At 37.0% G+C, this 22,667-nt stretch overlaps 1 protein-coding gene across 2 annotated transcripts in view; it reads left to right on the top strand.

Annotated features, from left to right (window-relative positions):
* Positions 1–698: 698 nt before the first annotated feature.
* SYCP1 (synaptonemal complex protein 1) overlaps positions 699–22,667 on the top strand; it is a 108,610-nt gene continuing 86,641 nt past the window's right edge. For both annotated transcript variants that reach the window (XM_075540321.1, XM_075540322.1), the window contains exons 1-9: positions 699–806; positions 3,348–3,432; positions 3,646–3,689; positions 3,858–3,914; positions 5,822–5,986; positions 17,155–17,222; positions 18,127–18,200; positions 21,940–21,998; positions 22,550–22,619. In XM_075540321.1, the coding sequence (XP_075396436.1) occupies positions 699–806; positions 3,348–3,432; positions 3,646–3,689; positions 3,858–3,914; positions 5,822–5,986; positions 17,155–17,222; positions 18,127–18,200; positions 21,940–21,998; positions 22,550–22,619 (730 nt within the window). The remainder of the gene's footprint in view (positions 807–3,347; positions 3,433–3,645; positions 3,690–3,857; positions 3,915–5,821; positions 5,987–17,154; positions 17,223–18,126; positions 18,201–21,939; positions 21,999–22,549; positions 22,620–22,667) is intronic.

The raw sequence follows: 22,667 nt of genomic DNA on the forward strand, positions 1-22,667 counted from the left end.
GGCAGTTTTGGTTCTCTCTCCCCGGGAGGGAGGGAGGGCCGCGGGGCGCGTCGTGGGTTCGGTCCTGTCGCTCCTTCGAGGCGCCACCCGCGGCCATCCTCAGAACAAGGCCGCTGCCCAGCGGCGGGCGGGATGCCGCCCAGGGCCGGCGAGGGGAAGGGCTTCGCTTTCCTGCGGATTCCCTGGGCTTCTCCATGTTTGCTGGGGATGAATGAGGTCGCGTAGATGAAGCCCTTTGACCTTGGGCGCCCGCTGTGGGCGGTGCTGCGCGCATTTGTTTTACATTGTATTCTGCAAAGAAGTTGCCACTAGTGCTTTATATGTTTGCAGTTGTTTTTTCATTTTAACTTATTTACTCACCATGTGTTAGCCACTTTGGTTAGGCTGAGAAGCTGGCAAACTTGTGTATATTTTCGTAAAATGAACGATTTCAAAAGGTTTTCTCGCTTCTTGTGCTTTTTCCTGGCGTCTTCCTTTCTGTGTTTGGTATCTAGTGGACGCTCAGGATAATCTGTGCTTGTGCCTTTTCTTTCTACCAGCGAACACAGGAGCAGGATTGTGTGAATTCTTTTTATAACAACGTATAACTAATTTTATAACGAATGTCACTAAAGAATAGTGTTTTGACGAAGCAATGTAAAACATTTTTTTTTCTCCATTTCATCCTGGGTAGTAGAGATTTACAACTGGAAGAGAAGATGGAAAAGCAAAAACCCTTTAAATTGTTTGTACCACCGAGATTAGGAAGCAGCCAGGTTTCTGCAGTGAAACCACACACGATGGGAGGAGATACGAATTTCTTCAAGGTAAATTTGCACATGAATCATGATCTTAACTTTAGGTAAATGACATAAAGTGTATTTATTTTCTTTTTAAAAAATTATTTCATTGGGGGCCTTTACAGCTCTTATCACAATCCATATATTCATCCATTGTGTCAAATACATTTGTGCACATGTTGCCATTATCCTTTCCAAAACATTTTCTTTCTACTGGAGCCTTTGGTATCAGTTCCTCATTTTTGCCCCTCCCTTCCTCGCCCCTCTCCCCCATGAACCTTTGATAATTTATAAATTATTATTATTCATGTTTTACACTGACGGTGTCTCCCTTCACCCACTTTTCTGTGCCCCTGGGAGGGGGTTATATGTGCATCACTGTGATCCTGTTCCCCCTTTCTCCCCCTGACTTTTCCCTTCCCTTCCTGATTTTGCTACTCCATTGGTCCTGAAGGGTTTATCTGTCCTGGATTCCCTGTGTTGTGACCTCTTATAGAACATGCTCTGTTCTAGCCAGATTGATACAAACTATATTTTTGCAGTGATAGTGTTTTGTAAAAATTTCTTTTCAGCAAACATGGTCTGATTTACTAAATAATTTGAATAACATTGTTGTGAATGAATACCGAGTATACTTATACTGTGTGTAGGTATCATTTATTCACACTGTAGAGCTCTGCACACTTAATGGCACCTGCATATTTTCATGTCTTCTTTCCTTAAATGATCAGGCATTTATTAGACACATGATGAAGTAGTAAAATAGAAATGATCTTTTCTAATACAAAACTATATTAAATACATGTTTTGTAATACAGATATAAGTATATGATATATAATTTATATTATGAGTTATAATATAATATGCATATAAATATAAATGTATATGTATGTTACACACAATATTGTGTATTATCTACAATATACATGAAATATTGTATGTAGTATATGTAATATATAATGTGAATATATTTGTACTATATAATATATGTAAATATATATCATATGAAACATTATAAAATATAAAGAAAATTAGAGAAAAAACCTGTATGCTTATACTGCAAATATGGCTAGATAGTAGCATTTTGACTGAACTTCACATTTGATTACGGGCTCCTAGATTGGTGGAATAAAAAGGGAAACTAATTTTACTCACTAAATGGAATTTTTATAGGAAAGTAGGAAAGATCCTAAGTTTCTCAGGGTAAACAGGTCTGAATTATTTTTGAAAATTCTCACATGGTACTTTATTGTAAATGGAGTGATGCAATGAATATTTATATGCTGAAGACAGTTTCTTGTAGCTGCTATAGTCACTGATCTAACATTAAAATGCTATGGAATGGAGACAGTTCTCAGTTCCATCAAGGGAACAGCTCAATGATGAAATTGGAGAAACTTCAAAAATACTAGTTAAAACTAATTTTTTTAAATACCTAAAAAATATACCTTATAGTTTGACTTCATCTTATAAGTGAAGACAACTAATTAAAATGTTTGCCTTGCTCAAATAGTGCCTTTAGTTATGAAGTGCTTCGATGCTAGAATTGCGACAAGTAAATGGCGTTAACAAATTTATTCTCTCAGTTTGGGAGGCTAAAAGTTTGAATTCAGGTTGTCAGGTCTAGGGGAAAGCTTTCTCTTGGCTTCCAGTTCCGGGGAAAGGTCTCTCTTCAGCATCTGAGCCCAGCTTTCTTTGAAGATTTTGTTTCGTGGCATCCATCTTCCCTTAGGTTTAGGAGGTTTCCAGTGCAGAAATCTTGGGTCCAAAGAATGTTGCTCCGCTCCCACCTCTTCTTTCTTGGTAGAAGAGCTCCCTCTGGTATTTACTTCCTCAGTCCTGTTTGTATTTCCTGGTGGTGTGGTGAATTTTATCTCCTGGAACCCTGGTGTAGTGGGTTACTAGCTGGGTTGTTAATGGCAAGGTCAGCAATTAGAAACCACCAGCTGCTGTGAGGTGAGAAAGAGTAGGTTTTCTTCTCCCATAAAGATTTACAAACTCGATACCCAGGGACGGGGGGTGGGGCGGCAGTTCTCTGCCCTGTAGGGTCACTATGAGTTGGAATTGACATGATGTTTTTATTTGAGAAATCTCAAAAGAGATTTACTCAAGATACAACCTAATCTTGTAAATTGTATCCTGTCTATACAACATCATAGAGGTGAAGATTGACAACAGCTAGCATAATTATGTGAAAACACAAAATAGAAAATAATTATATAATACTGAGAATCATGGCCCACCCTATATGATGCATATTTTTTTTGGGGGGGGGCACAGTTCAAACCATCACACATAGCAAAAGTACTTGATTGCTATTTTAAATATTTATACTTGAGTATAAGCTGAGTTTTTCAGCACATTTTTAATGCAGTTTTTGTGCTAAAATTAGGGGCCTTGGAGGATATTTGGGTCAGCTTATACTCGAGTATATATGGTACTTTAACTATATTAAAGGATTTACAACAGTAGTCAGTTAAGCAGATGTTTATTATGTGCATATATTATTACACTGCTAGGATTATAATGGTGTGACAATATGTTTAAGAACTTTCTTGTGTTTCTAGAATTTCAACAAATGCATTCAAGATGATTTTCATTTGCCATTTGCAATAACTAATCTCTCCAAAAATGTGGAAAACCTTGACTCAGGTAGGAAACTGGAAAAAACAATATACTAGTTTACATAGAAACATTACTTAAAAGATTATATATGATATCTATAGTATTATTTATAAAATAGTAATATTTATTACTGAAAATAGGACATTATACTGATATTATTGATTCTTAAAGCTGGACATAGTATGTAATAACAAAAATAATAAGACTCATATTTAACACCATTTATCTTTTATCTTGCAGCTCCTACTTTACAAAACACCAACTTTTTACCCATGCTTGAACAGGTGAGTTAAATATAGTATCTATAGGTATAATTTGTTTAGATATTGGGTTATATATTTGAAAATACAAAGCTTCAGTTATTGGATTTTTCTTCTTTGGTGTATATTGCTGCTATTCGGAAATTGTCATCAGAAATGCTTTATTACAGGAGACATTTATTTACTTTCTAGGTTGATAATTCTGACGGTTGTCACTACCAGGAAGGACTAAGAGACTCTGATTCTGAGGTCAGATTTCCCATCTATACAGTATTTTGGACATTGATTTGTTTTATATAGCTTTATTTTGAACCTTCAAAAGGATTAATATTTAGTTAACTTTAAAAAAGATCCTTTACAAATCCTTAAAAATTTAAAACTTTTTAAGTTGCTGAAACACTTGATTGATGTATTTTCTTGGGTTATGATGGCAGCCAGTTCATTAGAGACAATTAAATTTTAAAGCATAGAAATTAAGGATAGAAGAGGGAAGATGGTTGTTTGAAGTAAAGAGACTCATAAACAAGCCAATATTTTATCAAATAATTATTTAATAGGTGAAATTATTTTTTGGTTATTTTGTTGACCAAGAGATTTGCAGGAGTAATTTTGACATTAATTATGAAAGATTATAATTCTCACTTGTGGGACATCCAAATCAAAACCATCTCACTACTATTGAGTTGATACTGCCTCATAGCAAGCCTATAGGACAGGGTAAAACTGCCCTTATGAGTTTCTTAGACTGTAACTCTTTACAGGAATAGAAAGCCCTGTCTTTCTCCCTTTAAGCGGCTGGTGGCTTCAAATCACTGACCTTTCAGTTATTAGATATAACCACTATATCTCTAGGAGTCCTCTAATAGGATAGATAGCTTTAAAAACAAATTGAAATTCCTTGGCCTGACAAAGGACTAAATGTTTGTTGCTGTGTATTTTTGCTGTAATACAGGATTTTAAAATGTGAACCTATTAACCTGAGTAATCCCGAGTGTGGCTCGGGGTAAATGTTAACTGTCAGAAGCGGTAACCCCGAGCCACACTCGGGATTACACTGCAGAGAAGTCCCTCAGCTGCTCCCGGGTCCATCGGTGTCCTCTGCTGTGATTGTAAAGTGGTCTGACTTTCTCCTTCCGTTCTGTTCTCTGCATGCAGTGTCACCGCACAGGGGTGGGACTGGGCCGGAAATTCAAAACTGCAAGTCTAAGAGACACACAGTGAGGATTACATTGTATCAAAGCAGATCACCTCAGATTTGTCCCTACATCAGTCTCCAGTGCCCTGCCCGCCCTTTTACTGTCATTTGGAAAATTTTTTGTCCATGGCATCAAAAAAGTGTCACTTTAGTACAAAAAGAGTTTCAGACCAGATAAATGACAGCGACAATGACTTAGAATTACTTGCAGAATTGAGCAATACATTGATTACATTATTGAAAAAATTATATATTTATATTTATTACATTATAATTTATGATTTTGTGTATTAAAGTTTATCATACCTGGAATGTCTACTAGAGAGCTTAAAATGAGTAATTTCTTAAGAATTACAGACCTGCAATATAAAAGAACAAATTTTATGCAAAACAATGTACCTGCTTTGTGTATAAAATTACTGACATAATTAGACCGCCAGGGAGGTTAAAAAACAAAGAGCTATCAGCAAACAAATTAGTTTTTAAATACAAACAGGCATTTTTCTTATAAATTCTAAAAGTACAAGAATTCCAAATAAAACATCAAGCTTGATGAAAGGTAGTTCTTGTGTTCACTATTGTTTTAAAAATCCAAATCCATGTCTCCTAGTTAATTATTGAACTGTATAATCAAAATATTCCAAGATGACATAAGATTTATAGATTTTCTTAGAGACTATTTTAACTTTTCACCAGCTTTATTATTGGCGAAAATATTTTTCTGATTTAAACACATTGGAGTTACTTTACGTTATTCAGCCAGGTAACTTTAGCAAAATGTGTAATAATTGCATTAGTAACTTAGAAGAGTTAATGTATTTTCTTTCAGTATGCTACTAGGAAAGAATTAGTTTCAACTTGTGAAGTGCTATTAATCATGGATATTTGCAAAAGGTAGCTATAATTTTGTTTCATTATAATTTTGAATAATGACCTAATTTAGGTAATTTTATTTTAATAGAATACAGGGCCAATCAGCAGACTATATTCAAAACTATATAAGGAGGCTGAAAAAATCAAGAAGTGGAAAGTGAATGTAGACTTTGAACTAAAACAGAAAGAAATTAAATTGCAAGAAAATAGAAAGACAATAGAAGCACAGCGTAAAGCCATTCAGGAACTACAGGTAAAATGCAAGTTTGAATTATAAACATGTATATCTTATAACACTATTAAAAAGAATCTTAAGGTTGTTAGGTTCACCTTGTTTCTGTGATATGAATTTTAAGGATGGATATTGTTTGAGCTTTTATTGATGATTAGTTGCCTTTGAACTTTAGGGATGAGGATTGTTGCCAGATGCCAGCTGTTGGTGTTATTGCTAGGTCCCATTGAGTCTGCTCTCACTTAACTCTATTCAGAATAGATGGAAAACTCTGATTGCTCCTGCTCTGTCTTCACAATTGTTGCTATGTTTGAACTTATTATTGTAACCGTGGTCTCAATCAGCTTTTGAGCTGGTCCCATACTTTACCAAGCATGGCTTTCTCTAGGGTCTGGTTGCTCCTGTTAATGTCCAAAGTACATGAGGTGAAATACTTGCAAGGAACATTTGGATGTACTTCCAAGACAGATTTGTTTGTTCATCTGAAGTCCATGGCATCTATAATGTTCTTTAACACCGCAATTCAAAGACATCAGTTCTTCTTTGGTCTGCCTTATTCTCTTTCCAGCTTTTACGTGTATCTGAAAGTATTGAAAATACCTTGGCTTGGGTGAGGCACATCGTAGTCCCCAAAATTACATCTTTGCTTCTAATACTTTGTTGTAGTTGTTAAGTGCCATTGAGTCGTTTCTGACTCAGTAACCCTATCCTATGTACAACAGAATGAAACATTGCAAGGTCTGGCACCATCCTTAACAAATGTTCCTATGCTGGAGGCCATTGTTAGAGCCGCTGTACCAATCCAGCTCCTTGAAGGCCTTCTTTTGAACTGTCCCTCTACTTTACCAAACAGTCCTTTTCCAGGGACTAGTCTCTCCTAGTAACATGTCCAAAGTACACAAGACAAAGTCTCGCCATTCTTTGCTCTCAAGAACGCTTTGGTTTTACTTCTCCCAAGACAGATCGGTTTGCACTGTTAGCAGTCTGTGCTATTTTCAATATTCTAATTCAGCACCACAATTCAAATGCATAGATTTTTCTTTAACACTTTAAAGAGGTCTTTTATAGGAGATATGCCTATTCCATTGTAGTACTTCATTTAATTTCTTGACTATTGATTCCATGGACATTGATTGTGGATACAAGTAAAATGACATCTTTGACAACTTCCATGTTGCTTATTGGTTCAGTTTTGAGGATATTTGATTTCTTTATGTTGAGAAGTCATCCATACTAAAGTTTGTAGTCTTTGCTTTTTCCTCATTAAGTGCTTCAAGTCCTCTTAACTTTCAGCAAACACCACAGGTTGTTAATGAGTTTTTTTAGTCCTGATGCCATGCTCTTCTTCATATTGTCATCTACTCAGATTACTTGCTCAGCATATAGATGTTACCTGATTTTAAACCAAGCCATATTTCCTTGTTTTGTTAGAAAGACTACTTTGGGTCTATAGGTTCTGGAATTTCCATTTTTTGCAATGCTATCTGTAATTTGTTTGATCCTTACATTTCATTGCCTTTGTATAAATCAATAAATCGCTGGTCTTTCTGTCATTCCCTGTTTTCAGCCAAAATGTAGCTGCCATCAGCAAGAATATCCCTCCTTCCAGATTGTCTTCTGAATCAGGCTGGAATTTTTGGCAACTCCTTGTCAATGTACTCCTATTTTATCTTAAAAATTTTACTTGTGTGTGATAATAATATTGTTTGACAGTTTTTTCATTCTCTTTGATAATTTTTCTTTGGAATGGGCAAGAATATGGATTTGCTTCAGTCACTTGGCCAGGTAGCTTTCCACCTGAAACTGTAGAGTGCTGACTGTTTTTTTAGTAACAGTGATAGTATAGTATGTATAGCTTCTGTTTTTTTAATTCTTCCTATGTAAGTCAAGGAGCTTTGGTGTTCTAGTACATTATGTGTTGAGCTGCAAGGTCAGTAGTACAAAACCACAAGTTAAGAAGTTTGAAACCATCAGCTGTTCCATGGGAAAATAATGAGGCTTTCTATTCCCACAAAGGGTTATAGTCTTAGAAACCTATGGAGTTCTACCGGGCCCTGTAGGGCCTCTAGGTGTCATAATTGACTTGATTCAGACAGAGTATACATTCAATATTTGCCCATGCTGTTGTTAGATTTCATACAGTCTTTCAATGCTGCCAGTTGAGGCTTTATTTTTTTTACTTCTTTTTTTTTAGCTTGATAAATACTGAGTGTGTTCTTCTGTTTGGTTTTCTAACTCCTGATCTGTGCACATGTTATTATAATTTTTTTTGCCCTAATCATTTTTTTAAACAATTTATTGGGGCTCATACAATTCTTATCACAGTTCATACATATACATACATCAGTTGTATAAAGCACATCTGTACAGTCTTTGCCCTAATCATTTTTTTCTCTTTTCTTTTTTTACATTTTATTAGGGACTCATACAACTCTTATCACCATCCATACATATACATACATCAATTGTATAAAGCACATCCATACATTCCCTGTCCCAATCATTCTCAAGGCATTTGCTCTCCACTTAAGCCCTTTGCATCAGGTCCTCTTTTTTTCCCCCTCCCTCCCCTTTCCCCCCTCCCTCATGTGCCCTTGGTAATTTATACATCGTTATTTTGTCATATCTTGCCCTATCCGGAGTCTCCCTTCCCCCCTTCTCTGCTGTCCCTCTCCCAGGGAAGAGGTCACATGTGGATCCTTGTAATCAGTTCCCCCTTTCCAACCCACTCACCCTCCACTCTCCCAGCATCGTCCCTCACACCCTTGGTCCTGAAGGTATCATCCACCCTGGATTTCCTGTACCTCCAGCCCTCATATGTACCAGTGTACAGCCTCTGTCCTATCCAGGCCTGCAAGGTAGAATTCGGATCATGGTAGTTGGGGGGAGGAAGCATCCAGGATCTGGGGGAAAGCTGGGTTCTTCATCGGTACTACCTCGCACCCTGACTGACCCATCTCCTCTCCTAAACCCCTCTATGAGGGGCTCTCCATTGGCCGACACTTGGGCCTTGGGTCTCCACTCTGCACTTCCCCCTTCATTTAATATGGTATATATATACATATACATATATACATATACACATACATACACACACATATCTTTTTTTTTGCAGGATGCCTTATACCTGGTCCCTTGGCACCTCGTGATCGCACTGGCCGGTGTGCTTCTTTCATGTGGGCTTTTTTGCTTCTGAGCTAGATGGCCGCTTGTTCACCTTCAAGCCTTTTAGACCCCAGACACTATCTCTTTTGATAGCCGGGCACCATAAGCTTTCTTCACCACATTTGCTTATGCACCCATTTGTCTTCAGCGATCCTATCATGGAGGTGTGCAGTCAATGATATGATTTTTTGTTCTTTGATGCCTGGTAACTGATCCCTTTGGGACCCCTCGATCACACAGGCTGGTGTGTTCTTCCATGTGGACTGTGTTGCTTCTGAGCTAGATGGCCGCTTGTGTACCTTCAAGCCTTTAAGACCCCAGTCACTATCTCTTTTGATAGCCGGGCACCATCAGCTTTCTTCACCACATTTACTTGTTCACCCACTTTGACTCCAGCAGTTGTGTCGGGAGAGTGAGCATCATAGAGTTCCAATTTAATAAAAGAAGGTATTCATGCATTGAGGGAGTGTTTGAGTAGAGGCCCAAGGTCCATCCGCCACCTTAATACTTGACCTATAAATATAGACACATAGATCTAGTTCCCCATCCTCCTATATATATTTGCATGTACATGTATTTATCTAGACCTCCATGAATGCCCTTTGACTCCTAGCTCTTTCCTCCATCTCCCTTGACTTTCCTCCTGCCCTACTACCATGCTTCGTCGCCACCTGGGCTAGAGTATACCTCTTCTCTAAGCAACCTTACCCTTGATCGTTTCCCACCAGGCCTGCCACTCCCCCTTCTCTACCATTTGGGGTCCCATGTTTTTCCCTTGTCCCTGGGTTTGTTAACACCACTTCCTTACCCCTCCCTACCCCCCCACCCCAAGTCCCCCCGGAACTGTCGGTCCCGTTGTTTTTCCTCCAGATAGTTCATCCAGCCTGTCCTATTCAGACAGACCTGTGGAGACACTAACATGCACGAAAACAAGACAGAGGAAAACAAAGCAACAGTTTACAACCAGGCAACAAAACAACAAAAACAAACCACTGACAAAGAACAGAACAAAACAGTTCACAAGAGAAAAGCTTGTAGTTAGTTCAGGGATCGTTTGCTGGCCCTTAGGAGCGTTTTCCAGTCCAGTCTGTTGGGGCACCACGCCCTGGCCCCAAAGTCCACTTTCAGCATTCCCTCGGGACCTTGCCACTCCATTCCCTTGCTGTTCCGCTGCACTCCCCCAGTGATTTGCCTCGGTGTGGTGGGATCAGGTCAGGTGCAATTCCCACACTGTATCTCCGGTGCTGTCCCCTGTATCGCCCGTAGTCACTGATTGGCATCATTTCTCATAGTGGGGCCAGCCATGTTGTTCTCTCTGTTGACTGGCTGCTCTACTCAGGAACATCATCATCACGGCCTGGTGGGCCCGGCTGTGCTCCACTCTCTCCTCCTGCCCCTTCATCTTCTCCCGTGTGCTCTGATCAGATATGTTCATCTCCTGGAGCTGCCGAGTCAATGTCGTCCTTTGGAACAAATTCTTTTCGGGGGAGGGGCAGGAATCCACTTAATTTATGGTGCTGGGGCCAGGCTCCCAGACCTCTCCACTGGTTCCCTACTCCACGCCGGGATATTGCATTCACACCTTGCTACACTGGGTTGAAGTCTGGTCCCACTTTCCCTGTGGAGATATAAACAATACCCTCCCCTTGAGTGGATTAGTGCCCCATGACCCTACTACCTTTTTCTTCCTTGTATTCATCCTTTTGTTTTCCTTTCCCCACCTCCTCCACCATTGTCTACCATGTACATCCCTGGTTTTGGTCTGGTCTCTTCCATACTACACAGTCTTCACCCCTAAAATGTTTGTATACAGTAGCTTTTTTCCCTATGCCACTGTTGCTTTTTAAAAATTTTTTAAATTCTTACCTCAGCGGGCTCTTGTTGTACTTGTCCTTTTGTGCCTGACTTACCTCGCTTAGCATGATTTCCTCCAGTTCTTCCCATGCCGCTATGTGCTTCATACGTTCATCACTGCTTTTTAGTGATGCGTAGTACTCCATTGTATGTATATACCACAGTTTTTTAATCCAATCGTCAGTTGATGGAAATCTGGGTTGCTTCCAACTCCTTGCGATTGTGAACTGTGCCGCAATGAACATTGGAGCACAGATGTCTGGTCTTGGTTTGTTTCTTGCCTCTTCTGGGTATATGCCCAGTAGGGGGATTGCTGGGTCATATGGTAACTCTATTTCCATGTGTTTTAGGTGTCGCCAGATTGATTTCCATAGTGGCTGTACGTACTTACAGTCCCACCAGCAGTAGATGAGAGTTCCTGTCTCCCCACAGCCCCTCCAACACTTGTTGCTTTCTGATTTTTTGAATTGGGCTACCTTTGAGGGTATCAGGTGGTACCTCATTGTTGTTTTAATTTGCATTTCTCTTATGGCTAAAGATCGGGAACATTTTCTCATATGTTTGTTGGCCATTGGGATTTCTGCGCCTGTGAAACATCTGTTCAAGTCTTTTGCTCACCTTTCAAGTGGGCTATTGGTTTTTTTCTTTTTGGAAGTTAGCAGAGTATTGTAGATTTTAGTAATAAGGCCTTTGTCTGATGTGTCATTGCAAAAGATGTTTTCCTAGTCTGTGGACTCTCTTATTACTCTCTTGGTGAATTCTTTAGATGTACACAAGTGTTTTATCTTCAGTATATCCCATTTGTCAATTTGTGCCTCCTCTGTGTTTGTGTCCTTCCCTATTTCTGAAAGCCTGCGTATTCCCTGCGCCAAAGTTCTCAAGTTGGTCCCAATTCCCTCATTGATGGCCCTAATAGGTTGGGGTTTAACTTCAAGGTCTGTGATCCACTTTGAGTTTATTCTTGTGCATGGAGTGAGATAAGGGTCTTGCTTCATTTTTCTGCATGTTGATATCCATTTTTTCCAGCACCACTTGTTAAAGAGGGCATCTGCTTCCCATTTGATATTTTTGGGGCCCTTGTCAAAGATCAGCTGTGTGTATGCTGATGCTTTTATTTCTGGGTTTTCAGTTCTTTTCCATTGGTCTGAGTATCTGTCATTGTACCAATACCATGCAGTTTTGAGAACTGTGGTTGCATAGTATGTGCCAAAGTCAAGTAAAGCAAACCCTCCCACGGTGTCCTTCTTCTTGAGGAGTTCTCTGCTAATTCTGGGCTTCTTCCCTCTCCATATGAAGTTGATTATAAGTTTTTCCATTTCTTTGAAGAAAGATGATGGTAATTGTATCGGGATAGCATTAAACTTATATAGTGCCTTTGGCAGAACTGACATCTTAACTATATTAAGTCTCCCAATCCAAGAGCATGGAATATTCTTCCATTCGTTGAGGTCGCTCTTGGTTTCTTGTAATAGTGTTCTATAGTTTTCTCTATATAGATCTTTTGTTTTTTCAGTCAGATGTATCCCTAGATATTTCAGTTTGTGTTTGGCTATTGTGAAGGGTACCACCTTTTTGATCTCTTCTTCTGTGGTCTTATCTGATGTGTATAACAGTCCGATGGACTTCTGTTTGTTGATCTTGTATCCTGCCACTCTGCCAAACTCCTCTATTGCTTCCAGTACTACCCTTGTGGAACTTTTGGGATTTTCCATATATAAAATCATATCATCTGCAAATAACGATAGTTTCACCTCTTCCTTCCCCAGTCGAATACCTTTGATGTCACTTCTTTGCCTTATGCTGTTAGCTAAAACCTCCAGCACGATTTTAAATAGGAGTGGGGACAAGGGGCATCCTTGTCTGGTCCCCTTTTTCAGTGGGATTGTATTAGTCTTTTCTCCATTGACTATGACTTTGGCTGTTGGTTTTTCATATATAGCGTGTATTGTCTTGAAGAACTTTCCTTCCATTCCTATCTTCGCTAGTGTCTTAAACAGGAATTGGTGTTGGATGTTGTCGAATGCTTTTTCTGCGTCTGTTGATATTATCATGTGATTCTTATACTTTTTCATGTCAATGTGACGAATAATACTAATGGTCTTTCGTATGTTGAACCATCCCTGCATCCCTGGTATGAATACCACTTGGTCATGGTGAATTATTTGTTTTATATACTTTTGTGTTCTGTTGGCTAGTATTTTGTTAAGGATTTTTGCATCAATGTTCATTAGGGATATCGGTCTGTAGTTCTCGATTCTTGTGGGATCCTTGCCCGGTTTGGGTATCAGAGTTATACTAGCTTCATAGAAGGAGTTTGGGAGTTTGCCATCTTTTTCTATGTTCTGGAAAAGTTTGTGTAGGATTGGTATTAGTTCTTCCCTGAATGCTTGATAGAATTCTCCAGTGTATCCATCTGGTCCAGGGGATTTTTTTGTTGGTAATCCCTTGATAACCTTTTCTATTTCTTCTATTGCTATGGATCTGTTGAGATTCTTGATGTCCACCGAGGATAGTCTAGGGAGGGATTGTTTTTCCAGGAATTTGTCCATGTCGTCCAAATTGTTGAATTCATTGGAATACAATCCTCCATAGTATTGTGTAACTATCCTTTTGATTTCATTAGGGTCTGTTGTAATGACCCCTCTTTCACCCCTTATTGCTATTGAGATTTGTTCCCTCCTTTCTTTGGTTAGGTTTGCCAATGGTCTATCGATCCTGTTTATCCTTTCAAAGAACCATCTTTTAACGATATTAATTTTTTCCATAGTTTTTTTATTTTCCCTCTCCTGAATCTCAGCCCTGATTTTTATAATTTCTTTTCTTTTGCTATTAGTAGGGTTGTCCTGCTGACTCAGCTCTAGTTTTTGTAAATTTTTTGTCAGCATATCCCTCACGAGTCTCTCTTCCTTTCTTAGGTGTGCTTATATTGCTATGAACCTTCCTCTGATGACTGCCTTTGCTGTGTCCCATAAGTTTTGGTACATCGTGTGCTCATTTTCGTTGGTTTAGAGAAATTTCCTGATTTCGTCTCGGATCTGCACCAGTATGAACTCCTTTTGCAGTAGAGAGTTATTCATCCTCCAATTATTTGCTCTTATTTTCTTTGTCTTTCTTTTGTTGATTTCCAGTCTTATGGCACAGTGGTCAGAGAGAGAGGTCTGTATTATTTCAATGTGCTTGAATTTATGTAGATTTGCCTTATGCCCCAGCATGTGGTCTATCTTCGAATATGTGCCATGGGGACTTGAAAAGAATGTGAAATTTTTTGTATTTGGATGAAAAGCTCTGTAAATGTCTATTAGGTCAAATTGTCTAATTGTTGAGTTTCTTTCCCTGTGATCTATCTTTCTCAGTGAGTGGTGTGTTGAAGTCACCCACTATAATTGTCGAGTCTGTAATTTCTTTCTTAATCTTTTGGAGTGTTTGGTTGATGTATTGAGCTGGTCTTTCATTCGGGGAATATATGTTTACAATGCTTAGTGGTTCATTGTCTATCATTCCCTTGAGCATTATATAGTGTCCCTCCTTATCTCTTTTTATTGTTTGCACTTTGAGGTCAATTTTATCCGAGATAAGGATTGCAACCCCTGCTTTTTTTGTATTGCTGTTTGCTTGGTAGGTCCTTCTCCAGCCTTTGATTCTCAGCCTATTTTTGTCTGTAGCCTTGAGATGTGTCTCCTGTAGGCAGCAAATTGATGGATTGTGTTTTCTAAGCCATTCTGCTAGTCTCAGTCTTTTAATGCCTGAGTTCAGGCCATTGATATTCAGGGTTATTATCTCCATGTGCGGACTCTGTGATGCCATTTTATACTTTTTGTGTTGGGAGTTTTCCTACTTTCCTTTCTCATTAGTGTGTGTTTTGTGTGTGTATCATTCTTGACTTCTTTCCATTGTTATTATAATTTTTTTCTTCTTGAGTTGCCCCTTGAAATCTTTTGTTCAATTTTTTTCACTTCATAATTCTTTAAAAAATCATTTTATTGGGGCTCGTACAATGCTTATCACAATCCATACATCCATCCATTTTGTCAAGTGTTAGGGTCTCGTCCAGCGAGACACTCACGCCGTGACCCGGAGGGGCAACGAACCTGGATGGGAAAAAGAGAGACATGGGGCAAGACAAGTGCTGATCAAGCCCATTTATTTTGCCAAAACTCTGGGTATATATTCACAACAGAGAAGGAAGTGGGAGGCACATATTCCAATGAAGCACATTGTGTACAACAACCAATCAGTCACATGTTCCCAAGAAGGTACAAAGGGTGCGCAACAGTCTGAAAGACATCGTGGTGATGTACGGGTGAACTTATCACTATGTTCCTAATATGGTATATCTGCAGTTCAATGGGTGCTCAGTACTTTGACTAATGGCAACAAGGTCAGTTATTGGAACTGCTCATGCTACAGTAGCTTGGAATGTGGGGGCGAAGTTGGGCAGGAAACAAAGCCTTGCTGTTAGAAAGTGGCCAAGTTTCTGCTACATGTCTGAGGCCAGGGTCTTAATGGCCATCGGCTCCCAACAGTCAAGCACATCTTTTCATTCTCAAAACATTTGGTTTTTACTTGAGCCCTTTTCCCTCCCTCCCTGCTCCCCCTTCCCTCATGAACCCTTGATGATTTATAAATTATTATTTTTTCTTATCTTACACTGCCTGACATCTCCCAACACCCACTACTCTGTTTTCCGTCCCCCAGAGTGTATGCGATATATAGATCCTTGTAATTGGTTCACCCCTTCTACCCCACCTTCGCTCTACCCTCCCAGTATCACCACTTTTGCCACTGATCCTGAGGGGTTTTTCTGTCCTGGATTCACCGTGTTTCCAGTTCTTATTTGTATCAGTGTACATCCTCTGGTCCAGCCTGATTTGTAAGGTAGAATTGGGATCAGGATAATGGTGGGGTGGGGTGGGGAGAGGAAGCATTTAAGAATTAGAGGAGAGTTATATGTTTCATCATTGTTACACTTCCTCGGCTGGCTCATCTCCTCTCTGTGACCCTTCTGTAAGGGGATGTCCAGTTGCCCATGTTCACAAAGATATGATTTTTTTCCCCCTTGATGCCTGATACCTGATCCCTTCGACACCTCGTGGTCACACAGTCTGGTGTGTTTCTTCCATGTGGACTTATTTGCTTCTGAGCTAGATGGCTGCTTGTTTACTTTCAAGCCTTTAAGATCCCAGACACTATATCTTTTGATAGCCGGGCACCATCAGCTTTCTTTGCCACATTTGTTTATGCACCCATTAGCTTCAGTGATCATATCAGGGAGGTGATCACACGATATGATTTTTTTCTTCTTTGATGCCTGAAACCTGATCCCTTAGACACCTTGTGGTCACACAGGCTGGTGTGAAATTCTTTTATTCATTTTAGCTACTCTGCATTCAAGAACAAGTTTCAGATTATTTTTTGACACCCATTTTTGGCTGTCTTCTTAATTATCTTTACCATTCTTCATGTATATCTTTGATATTATCTCACAAATCATCTGGTCTTTGGTCTGTAGTGGTAGTGTTCAAGGTATCTAAATTCAGGTGGGATATACTTTAGTTCATCCTTTGACTCTCACGGATTTGCTTTTGTTTTCCTTAACTTCACCTGGAAAACTTACACATGAGAAAATGAAGTTCTATTCCACAGTTGGACCCTAGGCTTATGATACTGAGTTTTTTCATCATCTCGTTAACATAGAAATAGTTTATTTTTTCCTGTGTACTCCATTCAGCAGGTTCCATATGTATATTCGCATTTTCATTATTTTTGATGTTTGATATAAATATGTTAATAGAATATGACATATATAAGCTTAAATTTAAACCTGTTTAATTATGATTTCCTGGCATAAATTAAAAGAAGGTTGAGAAAAATAAACCATTGTCTTTGGACAAGATAAAACTACACTTTAAAATGTGTCGAGAAGATTAGCATTAAAATATTACTGAATGCTTTTAGAGATGTTTAAATGGACGCTATCTTAGTTTGATAAATGTGAGATCCATATTCTGATGGGAAATCCATAAGTGATAAAAATTTCCCTTTAGGTATCGAAAGAAGATAATTTTATTGACCATTGTAACTTGTTAGCAAAGAAATGCTGCTTAGTGATGATACTCATGTTTGTTTTGCTAAACAAATGTGTAATGACTTGTTTCTGTTTTGTAAATTAGTTTGAAAATGAAAAAGTAAGTTTGAAATTAGAAGAAGGAATTAAGGAGAATAAAGACTTAATAAGAGAGTAAGTATTAATATAATAAATTTATTCTCTCACCAAAAATTTATCACATTTTTTATGTGTTATAAATTTATAAGTAGAATTCTCCTTAGATGCTGTGGAAAAGGAAGAAAATATCCACTGTGTATTTTTGTGTTTGGCAAATTACGACAACTAGGGCCACTTCCTTTTCTTCTCCTGTTTATGTCTAGTTTCTGATTCAGTGGAGTGGGGCTCAAGAATTTATATTCCTAATAAGAGATGTTGATGTTGCTGTTTCAAGGATCACACTGTGTACTAGAAATAGTTACAGGTTTGGAAACAAAACTAAAGCAAACCATCAATGATTTCAGTGATTTGTTACCTTTTCATTCCCTGGATTATTGAAAAAATGTTACAAGATATGACACAGGCCACGTTCTAACCTTTGCTTTTCACTGAACTAATACATATGTCTAAATGTATATATTGAAAATTTAACTTGTAAAGGAGATGTTGGTAACTTGAAGGAGAGCACCACAGATCATATATTTCACACAATGAATGCTTACCCAGAAAGTTAAATTATTTTATTTATTGAAGGTTAGGTCCTTTCTAGGACAATTAGTAAATGAAAAGTTCAATCCTTTCTTCTCATTATTTTTCCTTGGACCATTCTCTACCTGTTCACTTAAATATTATTGATAGGTACTTCAGTAGAAACTTAAGGAACTGTCAGTTTTACTTTTAGACAAGGAATTTACCAATCATTGCTAATTTTACAGTCAGTTCACTTCTCATAATTTCATTTTAGAGTAATGTGCTATATGCCAAATAGAAATATATTTAAAGGTTTTAAAATTGTAATATATTTTAAAATTTTAATGTATTATTTATTTAGACTTTGATATTAGATTACAGTTAGGCAAACGTTTTTCCTCTTTTTCAGAAATAATGCTACAAGACATTTATGTAATGTACTCAAAGAAACCTGTACCAAGTATGATGAAAAGGCAAAGAAATGTAAATATATTTCTTGTTTTGTATGGTTTTACCAGCTTTTATTTGATCTTTTTGAAAACTCAAATCCTTTTGAAACAAGGCATCATATTGCAAAAGATATATGTGACACTTATAAGTTAGTTAACGCCCATATTGTTTAAAGACTAATCTTTTCTGTCTGTGAAACAATCAGCAAATTGAGTCAAGAATAAGATGGAATGGGACATGGGGTTTGGACTGTTGACAAATATTGACTTGGGTGAAAATGGAGGATTGTGGTGGGTACATACGTGGGTTGGGGGGAGAATAGGTAGGAGTGTATGACTGGAGGGTTTGGACTGTTATATGCAAAATTGATGTTAAATGTAAACTTCCATCTAATTTGCAATTATAAATGTTTTTTAAAAGAATAAGCTATGGTATTCGTAATAATAGAAAATACCAGGGGCGAATTATGCTGAAGGCATAGAATTTAATAATAATGGTATAATATTTATTTCTAATTTAAATATAGTTTCTTCCTAAAGATCATAAGTTCTTTTAAAACATTGTAATGTGATTGTATGTAGATGAAAGAGCCAATTAAAAATATATTTTTAATTGTGAAGAAGAAATTTTTCTTATTTTTATGAGAAAATAAAAGTTTAGCCATCAAAAATAATAATCCAAATCTTTGTCATTAATCAAATACTAATTCAGACAACACTTTAGCTCTCTTGGCCTAATGGAAGTTTGGCAGTTTGAACCTATCAGCTGGTCTCTTGTTTCTGACGAGAATTCATTGGGAACGTACTGCTTATTCTAAGATCTTATCTATTTTTCTTAGCTAAAAATACTTCATTGATATATCACAGAATACTTAATTAAGAGCTAGATTTACCAGCTACTCCTTGGAAAAGAGGTGAGGGTCAGCAGTTCCTGTGGAGATTTATAGTTTCAGAAACTATATAAGGTCACTCACTATGCGTTCTAATTGACTTAATGGCCATGGGCTTTGGTTTAGTAAAACTATTCGTAGTTTTGTTTTGAGAAGTAAATTAGTAAATATAAGGTGCTTAGAATAGTGCGAAGTACACAGTAGTTATTATTATTTCCAGTTTGCATTTTTTCCAGCTTTTTATTGTCAGTCCCAGCTTATAAATTCTTTGTTTTGCTTTTGTATCTATACTGTGTGTTTTCCAGAATGTATTGCATCACTATCAGCTCTTCACTTTAGCCTGCTTATTCACCTTTGAGATTCATTTTTCAGTCTAGTATAGAAATTGGTTGATGAACAGGGATCAAAGTAGATGAGAAATATTGGCTCTCTCTGAAAAAGTACTTGAGCTAGATAGACTAGGATCTTAGAACACTTTAGGTTTTAAATCTAAGCCAGCAATCAAATGGTGGGATTGGTTTGAATAATCCTTCACACTTTTTTTTAGGTTATCTCTTAAGGTTGAAGTATGTGTTGATGTGTGTGACATGTGGATACTTTTTTAGAAATCTTTATTATTAAATTCCAGTCAGATTCTTGCCTTAAGTTGTTAGTCTTTCTGTTACTGTGATTGTTCATATTTTGTCTTTTTAAAATTTATTCACTCATTAAAATTTTTTTGGTGTGTGTACCTACTATGTATTATTGCTCTAGATACTGAGAAAATACAAGTGACCAAAGTCACTGCTTATATGGAGTATACATCCTAGTAAGGGAATGAATAAATAAAATAAGAGGTACTTGATATAAACTGCTAACAGAGAGGACATTTTGTGATAGGGTGTTTGGGGAATAGTGAGTCATGTAACTATTTTGGGGAAAAAATATTTCAGGTAGAAGCGGCAAATGCAAAGTCTCTGAGTTGAGAATCTATTGATAATTCTTCAAGACACAACAGTGAGACCACTGTGGACACTTATGTATTTTTCACCTTTTTGTCTCGGTGCTCCAAGATAATTTCTTACAACCTCTCTTGTCACTAATTCTATTTCTGCCTCTCATCTGCTTTTATTTCTATTTACTTATGGTAACTTTTTTTATCATGAATTAGGTGAAGACTTACAGAGCAATTTTTCATTCAACAGTTAATTCACATTTTGTTTCATGTAATTGATTGCAATCCCTACAATGTATTAAAATTTTCATACAAGTTACACACACACGTTAATTTTCTCTAATATTAAAAGAGAAACTTTAGTGGCATTAGTGGGTTATATATATTGAACTGCTAATTACAAGGTCATGTGTTCAACTCTACCAATCCGCTTCTGTGAGAGAAAGATGAAGCTTTCTGCTCCTGTAAATATTTACAGCCTTGGCAAATCAAAGGGGCAGTCCTACTTATTCTCTCCTATATAGGATTGTTAAGAGTCGGAGTAAATTCGATGGTGGTGGCTTAATGATAAAGGAAAAGGAGGGAAAAGATGTACTCTTTATAGGGGATTTTCTTTCTTGGGACTCAGGTATTTTTTTTAAAACCATTTTATTGACACATAATTCACATATCATACAATTCAATATTTTAAATGTATAAAAAGGTGTGCAGTCATCACCACAATCAGATTTAGATCATTTTCTTCATTCATGTATCTATTATTATTGCCTATTTCTCCCCGACCCACCCTGTTAACCCCAAGGAGCTTTTAATGTTACTGGTTATGTAATGCTAAGGAGCTTTTAATCTAGTAAATGTCTTATATAGATTTACTTATCCTAGATTCCATATAAAGAAAATCATACTCAAAACAAATCCAACACTATCATAATACATAAGACAGAAAAATCTCTCTCTAAAATAAAGCAGGAAATAAGATCTAGAACAAGTTACAAAAGGGAAAACAAACGATGAGCTATTACCTAACTGTGTCTATAGTAATCCACTTTCCAAGGCACTCTCTCTGAGGACAAGACTGTTAACATCCTTAGTCAAAGTTGTCTGAGGGAGTTTAATGGAGGCTTAATTCACATGGGGACACTGCAAAGTTTTAGGGCTTTCATTGTCATCCATAGCCTTTTGCAAGACAATAAGGCAGGGGTGGACACTTTTAATATGTCTCATCTTGATATTTATCTTCCTTTTTGTCGCTAGAGATTAAGTGAGTTTGTGTACCTCATGAATCTTAAATATTCAATGGAGAAATACATACAGCGTAGTTATTAAGCCTTTAGTCATTATAAAGGATAAAAATATAACCACGGGAGGGGGGAAAAAAAAGAGGACCTGATGCAAGGGGCTTAAGTGGAGAGCAAATGCCTTGAGAATGATTGGGGCAGGGAATGTATGGATGTGCTTTATACAATTGATGTATGTATATGTATGGATGGTGATAAGAGTTGTATGAGTCCCTAATAAAATGTAAAAAAAGAAAAGAGGAGGAAAAAAATGATTAGGGCAAAGACTGTACAGATGTGCTTTATACAATTGATGTATGTATATGTATGAACTGTGATAAGAATTGTATGAGCCCCTAATAAATTGTTAAAATTAAAAATATATATATATAACCATGATAATCAAAGTTTGAATAAATTCATGGTTAATTATCCTATAATAGGAAAGTGTAGCTACTTGAATATCACCAAGCTTTTGATCTTGATAGCTTGTAAGTACAACCATGCCTTACTATTAAGCTGCCTTTGTTACTTTAAAAAACAGTATAGAGATGGATCTGCCAATGTCACTTCAGTAATGTAGGATTTTAAATATTTTCATGTTTTCCTGAGTTATTTTATTAGTATCATAATGGCTTCATATTGAGACATTTATATTGATATTTATAACAGGTGAATATGAACGGGAAGAAACTAGACAAGCTTATGTAGATCTAAATAATAACATTGAGGTAAGTAGTAGTGAAAAGTAAAAAAATGCTAACAGGCATTTATTTCTAAGCAAAGTGGAGTAATACTCATAAAGATACTAACTAAGACACTAACAGTCCTTACTAAAGGACTTGTTATTTTTATATACATGAATTTGTATCATCAATAAAATTCCCCAAAATCTGTGCTATGAATGTTAATATTTTATTTTTTAGTAACTTTCTTGATTTTCATACTAGTCACTTTATGTAACTTAAATTATTAACTATTGACTTCCTTGTCAGAGACCAAGAATACTATAGCTCATAAAGCATTATTAATCTGTGTCTGACTTATGCTTCCATTTATTGCCCAATCTTCTGTTTCCTGTGCCTTCAATCATTTGGGTAACCATAATAGACATTCCTAATGCGTTTTTAAGTAAATTATTTAAAGCTATAAAGTTTTCCGTATTTGAAATTTTTTGGCTTTAAATTTAAAGATCACATTTTCAAATTTAATGTTTATTTAAAATTTTTATTTAAAAGTCTGAGTTTTAAAAATTTATCATATCCTGTCAATTCTATTTCAGAAAATGGTAATAGCTTTTGAGGAACTTCGTGTGCAAGCAGAAAATTCCAGACTGGAAATGCATTTTAAGTGTAGGTATCCTGTTTAATTTTATATTATTAGTCTTCTGTTTTATATTT

Source organism: Tenrec ecaudatus, chromosome 1 (genome assembly GCF_050624435.1).
Source record: "Tenrec ecaudatus isolate mTenEca1 chromosome 1, mTenEca1.hap1, whole genome shotgun sequence".
Taxonomy (NCBI): Eukaryota; Metazoa; Chordata; class Mammalia; order Afrosoricida; family Tenrecidae; genus Tenrec; species Tenrec ecaudatus.